The 14188-nt window shown below is 37.4% G+C and overlaps 1 protein-coding gene across 15 annotated transcripts in view; it reads left to right on the forward strand.

Annotated features, from left to right (window-relative positions):
* Positions 1-14188, forward strand: part of eya4 (EYA transcriptional coactivator and phosphatase 4) — a 421501-nt gene that overhangs the window by 273714 nt on the left and 133599 nt on the right. For 7 of the 15 annotated variants that reach the window (XM_073056352.1, XM_073056353.1, XM_073056365.1 and 4 more), the window contains one exon: positions 6703-6795. The exons of 5 other annotated variants lie outside the window; for them this stretch is intronic. In XM_073056352.1, coding sequence (XP_072912453.1) covers positions 6703-6795 — 93 coding nt within the window. The remainder of the gene's footprint in view (positions 1-6702; positions 6796-14188) is intronic. 3 more of the 15 variants (XM_073056355.1, XM_073056359.1, XM_073056362.1) reach the window with 1 other exon arrangement.

Consider the following 14188-nt stretch of genomic DNA (forward strand, 5'->3'; position numbering starts at 1 on the left):
TTATAAGAGAAAAACAGAGTTTGGCTGAGTAAAACAAAGTCCTGGTGAGGTTTAAGATCAGCCATAATCTTTTGAATGGCAGAGCAGATTTAGGGAAATGGCTAACTTCTGTTCCCATTTCTTACTGAAATGAGGGGATCAAATGAGATTCTGCTGTAAATATTGCAAAAGGATGGAGTAGCAATTAGGTGGGAGGAAGGGAGCTGAATAGGGCTTTGACATTATAGCTGAGCCAGAGAGAATACTTCATTTCCCACTCTCTTATTTTAATAATAACTTTTATTAAAAGAAGTTTTCTGTGAGATCACGTGTACCAGTTTTTCAGAACTGAGCTGGACCAGTTATATATTTCACAGTAAAATTGACATTCTGTTCCCTTGACTTCCTTAATCTTACAATGAGCTTGCAACAAACTCCAAATTGCACTGCAATCACTTAATTTGAGTTAGGATGGTCAATTGGCACATTCCTGAAACCTAATGGAAATGCGTCCCTAACACATCAGCTATTTTGCTCATTTCTTTCCACACAGTCTGGCCATAAAGCCTTTTCAAGACATTAACTCAGTAATCCTATAACATAGAAAACCTGCAGCACAAAACAGGCCCTTCAGCCCACAAAACTGTGCCAAACATGTCCTTACCTTAGAAATTACCAAGGGTTGCCCATAGCCCTCTATTTTTCTAAGTTCCATGTACCTATCCAGGAGTCTCTTAAAAGACCCTGTTATATCCACCTCCACCACTGCCACCAGCAGCCCATTCCATGCACTGACCACTCTCTGCATAAAAACTTACCTATGACATCTCCTCTGTGCCTGCTTCCAAGCACCTTAAAACTGTGCTCTCTTGTGGCAACCATTTCAGCCCTGGGAAAAAGCCTCTGACTATCCACATGATCAATGCCTCTCATCATCTTATACACCTCTATCAGGTCACCTCTCATCCTCTGTCACTCCAAGGAGAAAAGGCCGAGTTCCCTCAACTTATTCTCATAAGGCACACTCTCCAATCCAGTCAACAAGCTTGTAAATTTCCTCTGCACCCTTTCTATGATTTCCACATCCTTCCTGTAGTGAGGCGACCAGAACTGAGCACAGTACTCCAAGTGGGGTCTGACCAGGGTCCTGTATAGCTGCAACATTACCTCTTAAACTCAATCCCATGGTTGATAAAGGCCAATGCACTGTATGCTTTCTTAACCACAGAGTCAACCTGCACAGCAGCTTTGAGTGTCCTATGGACTCGGACCCCAAGATCCCTCTGATCCTCCACACTGCCAAGAGTCTTACCATTAATATTGTACTCAGTCATCATATTTGACCTACCAAAGTGAACCTCCTCACACTTACTTGGGTTGAACTCCACCTGCTACTTCTCAGCCCAGTTTTGCATCCTATCAGTATCCCACTGCAACCTCTGACAGCCCTCCACACTATCCACAACATACCCAACCTTTGTGTCATCAGCAAATTTACTAACCCATCCCTCCACTTCCTCATCCAGGCCATTTATAAAAATAACATATAAATTACTGTTTGTAAAGGTAACCAGAAGTATGTGCATTTGCTATTTCTGAGATGAAAAATTGAAAAATATAATCTAAATAATTTATTATATTCAGAGATACAATACAGTTACAGGCTCTTCTGGCCCAAGGAGTACATGTCACCTAATTACACTCATGGGACCAATTAACCTACTAACCCTTTGGAATGGGGGAGGAAAACAGTCATGGGGAGAACGTACAAACTCATTACCGGCAGCCGCGGAACTGAACCTGCATCATCAACACTGTGGTAGCATTAGGCAAGCTGCTACACCACCAATCTGCTCCTTTAAAAGCTATTTTGAAATCCAGATCCGAATTGAATTGCAGATATGATGGTGGCATTCAGGAGGCTGTTAGACAGAAACATGAATATGCAGGGGCTGGAGAGATATAAATCATGGGCAGGCACAAGGGATTAATTTAATTTAGTATGATGTACATCACAGGCATTGTGGGTGGAAGGGCCTGTTCCTGTGCTATGTCATAGGTAATGTGTCTATATAAGTGCATTGTACCTACATCAACATGACAGGTTTGAAGTTTTAGCTATCACTTTTGTCATGGACTTGTCTGAGAAATACATCATAGAGTATAAATGAATGGTGCACTGTTTAAGAATTCCAATGTTTTCTGTGCAGAGGCACAACCTGCATGGGATTAGAATTGGTGCAAAAATTTATGTACCAATAAATTGATTCCAGATTAGATCTAATACCCAATTTATCTAGCTGTCATATACTTCCATTTCGAAAGACTTTTGTGGAGCTAGATAATGTGGTCACGGTCTTTAAGGTTCAAGCTATTAGCTGTTTAGATGTAACAAAAAAAGGTAAAAATGCAAGAAAATTAAAAGAAAGTATCCACAAAATGTTTGGGAAGTTATTGCCCTTTACATTCTTGCCTGTTGAAAAGAAATGCAATCTATGAATTGAAATGTCACGGGTTTAAAGGACTCAACAAATTATGAAATTTAATCCTATATGGTACATTGTACAGAAAAGACTTTGCAAACATTTCCGAACATTTTTTTTTCGAAATTACAGGCCATGCATGTTGTACAGAAAACACATTCCAAACTATTGGGTGTTTGAAATTCCTGTTGACAAAAATCATTCAAAAAAATGTTTTAGATATATGAAATCAAAATCTTTCATCGAGATCCTGAATATTGAAACTGTACTTTATCCAATGCAAATGTTTACATTAATACATGTTTCTATAGGCTTCATGCATTTCGAATTGCGATAGAAATCAAATATAACATTCATTGTGGAATTATGATCAGGCTACTTCAGCTATACTTGAGATGCTATCCTTACCCAACTCTCAGGAAAATCCATGTCAAGTAGAGTTTCAGTAAATAGTTTAAATTTTGAAATATTTATTTGTAGTTATCATTACCTATATTTTGAATTAATTACAAAGATTTAGTGAACAATCAAAACTCTCTAGAAAGTGTAACTGTAGATCAGATCTCAAGTTGCATTTGGGCTACATTGAATTGTTCCTAGAATGCAGTGAAAGAAGAATAGTTTTGTCTTGCTGATGATAAAATACGTTGTTTCAAACAAACAGTGCTCATTGCTTAACCTGTCAAACAGTCTGGTTCTGAATAAATCTTCGCTATAAAGGACAAAGGGGATTATTTTTCCTCCTTTAAACCTTTGAAGAACACCTTGCAAATTATTAATGTTTTCATATCAAATTCTTTAAAATAGTGTTCTCACTGCTATCTCACAGATTATCAATTTATTTTGAATGACTTAACACATATATGTCAAACTCAAGGCCTGCGGGCCAAATTCGGCCCGCGGTGGAATTATCTTTGGCCCGCGAGATAATATCTAATTACTATTAAAGCTGGCCCCAGTAATCGAAGCGCCTATGGCGTATGATATGGCTAATGCTGAGTTTATTCAGGTACCAGGTTTTCAGGGTTTTTAGTGTTTATTCGGCAGTCTTGCTCGGCAGTCTTCTTCATAAGAAACGGAATTTGTAAAGTGAAACACTTTGTAGTTATAGCAGAGACTGAGACACATGAGAGCAGGCTGAAAAAACGGAGGCAACGAAAGCTGCGTTCGCACGCGTCCGACTGATCCGGCCCGCATGAAGCTGCATTTTGTTCAATCCGGCCCGTGACCTAAAATGAGTTTGACACCCCTGACTTAACACGTACAGTAAATAGTGAACAAATGATAGTCAGTGTAAACATTCAATTCAAATGGTCATGAGATGCTTTCATCATTAAAGTTGAAGCAAGTATCATAAGTAATCCATACCAGTTTAAAATAATGTTCGTTTTTTGTTTACTTTATACAATTGAGGTCTTACTTGCAACATATGCTTACTGTGAAAAGCTAAAGAATTTTGAAAAATCTGTATTTAGCTAATTATTTGTGAATGAATTTCATATTGCTGATATGTCTACAGAAACTGAAGCCTTCTTGATCCAATCTCAGGTGATACATAGCAATAAAAGATTGAAACTTACCACATGTGGCTGATTTGGTGTTATTACACAGCAACAACAGTTGGTGTTCATTCTGTGACTCAAACTCAGTTTGAACCAATGGTGATGTAATATTGTATTCTATTCATTACTAACAGTTTCATTTACAAAGGGGATGTTTGCTTTAGCATTGCGTTTAACATATTCCGCACTAGCAAGTGACATCTCTCCCTTTAGTGGCAGAAAATTTTAGAATTATGCCACGTAAGTGAAGCCCAAGAGCTGAAAGGAAGGAAACCAGATATATATTCTGTACTGTGTCCCTGGTTCCTGCTGCATATTAGTTTTATGTGAAGCTATGAAGAGTCAGCTTGTACTACAATCAGATTGGTTCTATGGCAGGTGATGGGCCACGAATTATCTCAAGTGGTAACCATGATAATGTGTCCCTAAGGGTTTCACTTGAATTTTATCACACATAAACTGGTACAGAAGTCAAATTCTTAATTTTAATCTAATGCATGTGGCAGGAACATTAATTCAAGCAGGGTAAAATCTGGGCAATCATTCCGGACATGATTTGTTCTTCACATTGGGTATGATTTTAAAAATGTCTCACCAACGTGTCACTTGCATTACTGTGATTTTCACAGAAGTGGAATTCCAACCTTCTTACTGTATATCTCCAGATGAGAGCTGAGAGAAATTTTATTATTGTTGTTAAATAGGCAAGGTTGATAATCACCTCCAATTATTCTTAAACTACCTCAGCAGAATGTAATCACTAATACAAACAGAGAGCCTTGAACACTCCTGGGTTGTCAATGGAAAATTGTTTTACTGGGCATGGGGAATTGAATTTATTACAAGGTTGGCCTTAGAACATTTAATTTGCCTAAACCTTTGGTGAATAAAATCAACAAAAATTGGTACGCAACTAGTTTAGCTATCACAGTTGTGAGTTAACTTTCTGTACTTCTTAGATATCAATTCCATTCAGAACTGCAAAATTAAAATGGAAATTTGCAAGGTTGGAGTGAAAAACCACAACCGTACACGTGTAAATTATTTGAGCTTAAACTGCTTTCCCAACAGACAGCTTTAATTATATTCAACACTTAACACGTCAGTATTCTGTCCTTGAACTAAATTGTAATTTCATAAAGCAAATAATTTTTATTGCTTGCAATAATGAATCAGAGCATACATGATGGGCAGTGGAGGGATGATATACCGGTATTTATTTCTAGAATTATTCACATTATTAGAGCTGGCTCCTTTGTTTAATCAACTAGCTTGAGCTTTGTGTGATGGTATATTTCATGTATGTTTTTTGTAGAATTGCATATTCTGATTGTAATGATTTGAGTTAATATTTCTAAATCCCTTGACGATTTGAGATTTAAATGCCTTTTTCTCAGAAATCAGACAAATAGTATATTGCAGCAGCAACCAAAAAGATAGACATTGATCCATGACTGTAGCCCGCCAACAGATTAATTAACTGAAATATCCCCTCAATATTTATGGACTTGAATTTTTAAGAAGGTTTCGGTACTTCCATTTTGTCTCTCTCGAATATATGATTTTTTTATTGTACGTCTCATGAAGACCAGGAATGTCACAGCACATTATTCAGTTGTTTTGTTCCCTTTTCCCTGCTGAATCTTACAAATTGCATGTGTGTGTGTGTGTGTGTTGAAGCACTCTTCTTATTTTACCTTCTTATGTTTGCCTTGCTGTGTTTTCTTGGCATAAGAAGTTAGCAATGTTTGGTTTTCACAGGATTTCAGTGTGTGTTAACTGTGCTGTACCGTATACTGTACAGAGAGAAAATAATTTAATTTCAGTTTGCACTGTCTCTAATTCAATACATGCTTAATTTGTTCAGTTTAACGGTGGTGTCTTCACAGTTTAGTACCTGGTAATTTGCTACAATCCAGAATTGACATAAAATATTAAAAGCAGTGAAGCACTGAAGAATAGATATGTGATGGGCAACCATTTACGAAAAGTAAACCACTGAGTGGTCTGACTTGCCCGATGTTACAAGTAATTTATTTTTAGTGGAACTATCACTATCTGTTGTATTCTATTTATACATATACAATAATAGATACCTGGGCATAAGTTACAAGGTTACAGTCTGATCAAAGGGTCATGTGATATCATATATTACAAGAACAGAGCTTAAGTGGTTTATCAATGTCATTTAAGATTCAAGATTAGATTACAGTCTTGAGATTGCTTGCTGATACTTTTTTTTGTTCTATATAGCCCAAGCTGCTTGCATTGTACTTCTAATATAAAAATTGCAATGCCTCCTTATTACCAAGAAAGTTTAAGTGCTCTTCAACACTTCTGAGAAGATATTAATTTTCTTTATGAAATTACCAGGAATCATTTTGGATCAGTGTACCAAAAAAAATGCATAATTCAAAACGTACTTCAAAAAATCAGGACTCTTTTTTTTAATGCCAAAACAAAACAATTATCATCTGATTCTGAAACTGTCCTGCTCTTCAACATTAGTTAATTTTTTGACCTGACCTAGTGGCTCCAAGTTCCAGTATTGGTGTACCCTGACCATAAACCATATGATTATAAAACCAACACTGGGACTGTCTGCCTACATTAATTTATATAAATCAGAATGACAAACTAGGGGGTTACATTATTTTTATACTTATTCTTCTATGTAGTGTCTCTTCTTGCAGTCAAAACAGAACCAATGAGCAGCAGTGACACTGCCACCACCACAGGAGATGGATCACTTGACAGTTACACTGGGTCAGGTAAGGCACTGGCCACATAGTTCAACTCACAGAACAGGCATGATTGTCTGGATCTCGTTAGCTAGTCACAAACCAGAATTCAAACTGCTAGATTAGCAATTAGTGCTCCATTGTACTAGCACTAATAATTTTAGAGAGTGAAATGTTCTTTTTCTGGCCAGGTAACTTTTAGTGTGTAAATATCAAAAGAATATGTTTGCGGTGAAATAGCTATGTGTGTGTTTTTTTTTTAATTTGAAAGAAGCAAGTGCATCAATGATAGCACCATTGTTCATGCTTTACTTCAAGGTAAGTACATCTGAACATTCAGTCACAAGAATATTGAAGCAACACAGAAGGCTTGTGTTTCCAGTGGTTTTAGAAATTAAATTCTATTAATAATTAATACTTTTTAAATTAGGAAATCACTTGTAAGATTTATTCGTAAACAGGGGCCATCATAATAAGCATTTTTTCAGGCAAAGGAATAGATTTCATGCTCTTTTGCAGCTTTATGTTCCTTTTTAATAGCCCAGCAGAGCTAATGCAAAAATGATAGTTAAGACTGAAGTAGTCAGGCCAGATCAATAGATACAGGAACATATTATAACAATATTACATAGAATATATAGTTTAATATCTCCAAATTAAAATTTAATTTGAGGAAGCATAAATTTAAATTTTATTACATATACTTCATTGACTAAAGTCACTTGTTAAGAAATGTTACGCTTTTGTAACTTATGAGAAATGACTTTACAAATTAATTTTAGTGTTTCTGAAAGTCATAAACAGATAGAAGGTTCTTTTGCACACAATGTTACATGATCACATTCTGTAACTGTGTTGGTTTAGATTAGCTGGAATATCCGGAGTTTAGTGATGGACGTGGACTGAGAAGTTCATATAATGAATGGCATGCTTTTGTTATCATTGGCACTGAAGGCAGGCCAAGTGATTGTTTCCTGTGAAAGTAAGCAGACAAAAGTGAAATATGAGAAATATATAGCTGCCAAAGTTTTGTATAATTATCTTAAGGGATCTTGCTTTATCTAAGCAGAATTTTCCTTCAGTAATATAGAGATAGAATTCTCAGTAATGGTCATTTGCATAACTGAATGAAAGGAAAATAATTTGAAGAATGCTTGTTACTATTAACAATAGCTATTCTTATTAGTAAAGATTTCCACCAGTAAAGGATTCTGGTCAGATCCCACCTGGAGTATTGTGCTCAGTTCTGGTCGCCTCACTACAGGAAGGATGTGGAAGCCATAGAAAGGGTGCAGAGGAGATTTACAAGGATGTTGCCTGGATTGAGGAGCATTGTCTTATGAAAGCAGGTTGAGTGAACTTGACCTTTTCTCCTTGGAGTGACGGAGGATGAGAGGTGACCTGATAGAGGTGTATAAGATGATGAGAGGCATTGATCGTGTGGATAGAGACTTTTTCCCAGGGCTGAAACGGTTGCCACAAGAGGACACAGGTTTAAGATGCTGGGGAGTAGGTGCATTGGAGATGTCAGGGGTAAGTTTTTTGCTCAGAGAGTAGTGAGTGCGTGAAATAGGCTGCTGGCAATGTGGTGGAGGCAGATACGATAGGATCTTTTAAGAGATTTTTGAATAGGTACATGGAGCTTAGAAAAATAGAGGGTTATGGGTAAGCCTAGTAATTTCTAAGGTAGGGACATGTTCAGCACAACTTTGTGGGCCGAAGGGCCTGTATTGTGCTGTAGGGTTTCTATGTTTCTAATGTGTCCTGTTCAGCCTAGGTAGTATTTTTTGGGAATGAGGTCATTAAGATCAAATCTGTATCTGAATTATTCATGAATGATGTGTTAGCACAGCCTAGTGAATGATATATTAGGCACAATGCATAAAACAATACACTAGTCCACAATCACTAGGAAGTCCCATGTTAAACTGTGAATCCATCCTGAATATCATCAGGGGCTAGCCATCGTTTGGAATGAGACTGCAACTGGTCTTATTCCAGTGTGATGATCAGTGGGATCGGGGGTTTTATGCTCTTGCAATGCTGATGTTACTTCTTCCAGAAGTAAATAAATGGTTGTTGTATGAGGACAAAATTAGGCTCATTCATATTGGCCTTTGTAGAAACTTGGTGTCTAGATTTACCAGGACCACTTAGATGATGTAATGGAGGGCAGTTGCATCAGGAAAGAAGGGAGTAACAGAAAACAGACAACAGAGAAGAAAATTGTGGGGAAATGTAACACGTTGTGGATGTTTTGTCAAGGGACCATGTACACTAGGTCAGAAGTTAATAGACATCATATGCAGTAGTTGGGTTAAGCTGATGGAAATAATGTTACTGCATCTTATTCATCTCAGATGTGCTCATAGACAGTTCATAATGTCTTAAAGTTGAAAATGATCCCATTTAACAACCGTTCTCAAGCAATATGTGCGAAGAGTTTTAGACTGGTAGCATAACTTTTAATGTTGCCTTTGTGAGAATTTTTGTTTCGATTAAAGAAAAACATGACTATGTCAAACAGTAAAATGTAAAGAATGTGCTCATAAACACAATCCTCTGTCAAGTGTTCTGATTTATGTGCTGCAGCTGAGCAGCTCTCTATTTTTGCTTTCTTGCACAGAGTAGCATTAGAGTGGACTGATGTGCTGGCCAAGAAACACCCAAAACAGGCGCAAATTTGGCAGACTGACTCCTCCTGTTCACACCAGCTTGAGGCCTAGTTCAGCTTTGGGCCCAATTGACATGTTGCCAACAGGATGTGAGTGCCAAACAGGCACCCCACCACAGCTCATGCACAAAGTGGGCTGAAGGTCCACCAGTTCCAGTGCCAGCAGGTCAAAGTTAATGGCTTTGAGCACCTAGCACATCGCACTTGACTGACACAGGAGGCACCATGTAGAAAAATAACAAAAATAAGAAATATTTCTTATGCTTTTTCACTTGAGCAACTGATAGTCTGGCTGCTGTGTCCTCGGTGCAGCTTCTAAGAATTTGCATGACACAATATTCCTCTGTTGTGATTGAATTTTAAACTTGGTATTCTGCTAATGGAGGCCAATTTGTGTATTTAAGATGCCTGTTCTTTCTCTTATGCACCCTAAAGGATTAAACATTGTCTAAGTCAGCTTGGCATTTTTCTCCCAAGTTCAGGCAGATGAGATCATAGGCAAAACTCCAGCATCAGGTTTATGCCTGACACATAGGATCATGTGTGGCTTTCTCCCCAAACGTACTTGGCCAGAAATGTTACTGTAAAATGCCACAATATTAGCAGTGAAAAGATTTGTTGGCTTTTTACAAAAGTGATAAAAAATAATAAATATAATAGCTGAATTTACCATAGGATTCTTCTGTTCTTCTGCCATAATGTAACCAAGAATTTTGCTGGATCCCTTGTAAAAACAGAAAATGGCAAAAATAGAGTAAGCTATTATAGAGAAATTTCAGGTGTTCATTTGATTAGAGCTGCAGATACATTGTTGTTTGTGTGCTGGTCCAAAGTTCAGATATGTACTTCTTACTACACCACCATGGAATTTCCATTACCCATGACATTCATTCTTGTGGCTTCTCTCACTGAGGATGCCAGGATAATGTCAATTAATCCTGAATTATGGACCATTTGCTTCTGTAGAATTGCATGCAATGGAACTTCATTATATTGATTTGATCACCAGGGATATCAGTCTTTCATCCAAAATCCAGTATGCAACTAATCTCCAGACAATTCCTACATTCTAAGCTCTATCCTGAAAACTTTTAATTATTTTTAGGATATGAGAAGAAAATGGGAAAAATATATTTATTATCTATGCCTAACTACCCTCAGGGTTATTTGGATTTGGCCACAATACATGGGACTGGTTTCCTATGTAAACCAGATGAGGTAAACTAACATAAGCTAAAAAAATGTAAAATTATTGTTGCCTTTTATTTAAGTTATGCAACCGCAAGCTGCCTGCACAATTGTGAGGCTGTTGTATCTTGCCATAATGATTTCACTCAGCAGAGCCTCATTGACTGCTTTCAGATTTCCCAGCTGAGCAGCTGAGAACCCAATGGAAAGTAACTGTTTGGCTTATTAAAACTTGAGAGCAAGGTATCACCTTCAAGGGCACAATCTTTGCAACAAGGAGATAAGGACCAGGTCTCCAGTTGTGGTAGTAACCCAAGGCAGGAAAGCTGAAAGTTTTCACTTGTGAAGTCAGAGAGAGCAATCCTGCTTCTCATCCCACAAACTGAAGATTTTTTTAATCCTTCAATTTTGCCTGGAGTTGAAGCTTCCACTAATCCACAGTGCAAATCCACAGCCCAAGTCTATATAAAGAGGATTCCATTAGCTTCAGCAAAATGTTCTTTATCCTCTGTTTAAAATCATAGTCTGAGGATCAGACTAACCCACTCCTTATCACCAATGGCGACAGCTTTCTGCAAGACAAGGATAAATTAAAATCAAATATATTTTTCTTCGTAAACTGAACGCAATCAGCATACAGTTAGCTGTTAATGGTTGCCTGTATAATTAACAAGTGTATCATTTATGTATATCGTTTCTTGTTATTACAGGGCAGAGGATGAAAAGCTTAACAAATTTTGAATCTTAGTTTCTATTAATGAAGTAAGGGAGAATAATGAACATCTTGGGTACCCAACAAATAATTTTAGTAGTAGAAGGTTGTGATGGGGAACTACGAGGTAATTGTTTATTATTGTTCAAATGCAGCAATTCCGTAAATGGTTATAAATTGTTCAAACTGGCAATTAATTCCCATTGAATAAGTTCTAAGTTATTATATCCAGCTTCTAAGGTGGGATGGTTTGAATACACCTCATACAGTATGCTTTGTATAAGGGAATTCCTTTCCACAACAGCAGTTATCTGTCAAAAACACATACTATAAAAATATTCTTAAAACTATAATGAAGTAAAATACCATATTCTTTATTGTGTTCTTTGAAGTACAGATATGATGGATTAGGAGAGAGTAATTCCTGAGTTGTATAATGTGCCACTTTAATCTTCAGCATGGTGAATGAATAGCAGATGGGATAATAAAGGAACTCTGTGTCTTTTCCCAGTCTGCTCTTTCTCTGATGAGTTTGGTTCAGTAATGTACAGGTTATATGCATTTTACATCTATCTTAGTCAAGTCAGGTGGTTGGAAAAAAAATGCTCCTATTCACATTTGGAACTGATCCAATTAAGATCTAACTAACCTTTTTTTTGAAGATCTACCCCAGTGTGTGAGTCCAATACCCAAAGATTGTTTGACTGGTCTAGGACAGGCATTAACAACAAAGCGAGGGTTCACGTTTGAACCTTCTTTGTGTTCTGAAATGCAGTCCTCCTTACTCTATCTCAACCCTTTGTTTTTCTCCTGGAGTTAAGAATAGAATTGTCCCATTTACAGTGTACTGCCTTGCTGGGTCACTTCCATCGCTAATATTCATTTTGCGTTATAGTTTTCCTGAAGCTTCTCCAGCAGTTTATCCACTGCAAGCAAAACATTATTTAAGATTGTTTATTTTGACATATGGTCCCAGGTTTGTAGAGCTACAGGTTCAACTCCAATGTAAATCCTTCATTATAAATAGAATGTAAGAGATTTTGAGCCATCGAGTTTCTTGCAAGAAGTTTTACTTGAAACTTTAATTATGCCTTTTAGCATTTTGACCAGCTATGTAGAAAACTACTGAAGTAAATAAATGGCGCTGTTTTGTCATTTTCTAGATGATAGTTAATGGGGTTAGAATTACAATCAATTAACATGAATAATAGATTCAATGTAAAGAAAATAGGGTACTGCCATTTGCCTCCTATTGTACTCTTGAATGGTGCTTTTTTATCTTTTCCCTTGTCTCCAGCAAATTCTACTAGATGAAGGCACAGCACTAATACTTGTGTGCAGATAAATTGTAGAGGATTTATACATAGGTTACCCTTGAAACTGCTGGGTGTAGGGAAGGGGCAAATTTCCCCAGAGAAATTTAGTATGATGGATTCCTCTTAATTGGGACACATCGGGACCAGTACATTTTGGCCCAATTAAGTGCTGTCCCAATTAGCCGAAGTTTCATGGAAATAGTTATAAAGGTATAAAAAAAGACAAACTACTGTTTAGCTGAGTGACAAATTATGTATTTAAATAAAATGCAGATTAAAATAGGACACTACCAGTATCACTACAGAACTATAAAATTGTGTTTTAGTTACTAATAGATATCAATGGAGGAATCCATCCAGTATATGCTGAAATCAGCGCAGACACCTAGTACAGATAATGAACTCCCTTCATACAAGATCCTCCAAATCTTCATTTGCATTGCACCATTCAAGATGATTGTCAAGACCTTCAAATTCTTCGTAGTTCCTGACTTGTTGAAGTAGTGAATGGTTTCATTTTCACTCCTGGCTCTTTCTGGCATCTCCAAGGCTAATGCTTGAAACCGCAGTGATTAAAACAGTTATGAATTGTCTTACTGCTTATTTCTCGCCAACTATTAGTGACAAAAATCACTGAATTTTTGGACGCGTGCAACTGACACTATTCTAAAAACTTTTCACTCTAAGCACAGTGCAGTGTCTTATGGCCACACAAGTGCATTCAACTACTGATAGTTCAAAGTAAGTCTCCTGTCCCAATTAAGCAGCTAATGCCCCCAATTAACTGAGGGTTGTCCCAAATAAGCAGCTGCCCCAATTAACCAATGGCCTAAATAACCACTCTACCAGCAATTTCCAAACTGCTCTGGTTCTGAATGGGTGAGACTCAATCAGATTTTTTATCACTAACTTAAATGATGTGAAATGGGTTGTATTGTGACAGCAGTACTGTGCAAAGACATAAAATGACTATAATTTACAAAAAAAAGTTCAAAAAAATTAAAGTAAGGTAGTGTTCATGGGTTCATAGACCAATCAGAAATCTGCTGGCAAAGGGAGAGAAGCAGTTTCATTGAACAACATTGAGTGTGTGTCTTCAGGCTCCTGTGCCTTCTTCCCAATGCTGGTAGTGAGAAGAGTAAATATCCTGGTTGGCAAGGCTCCTTAATAACTGAAGCATCACCTCTTAAAGATCCCTTTCATGCTGGGGAAGGCTGTGCCTGTGACAGTGGGAAAGTGAGTATGGAACCGGAGGAAATAGCAGAGGTACTTAATGAATACTTTACTTCAGTATTCACTATGGAAAAGGATCTTGGCCATTGTAGGGATGACTTGCAGCGGACTGAAAAGCTTAAGCATGCAGATATTAAGGAAGAGAATGTGCTGGAGCTTTTGGAAAGCATCAAGTTGGATAAGTCGCCGAGATAGGATGAGATGTACCACTGGCTACTGTGGGAGGCGAGGGAGGAGATTGCTGAGCCTCTGGTGATGATCTTTGCATCATCAATGGGGACAGGAGAGTTTCCAGAGGAT

This window comes from Hemitrygon akajei, chromosome 9, assembly GCF_048418815.1.
Source record: "Hemitrygon akajei chromosome 9, sHemAka1.3, whole genome shotgun sequence".
In the NCBI taxonomy this organism is placed as follows: domain Eukaryota; kingdom Metazoa; phylum Chordata; class Chondrichthyes; order Myliobatiformes; family Dasyatidae; genus Hemitrygon; species Hemitrygon akajei.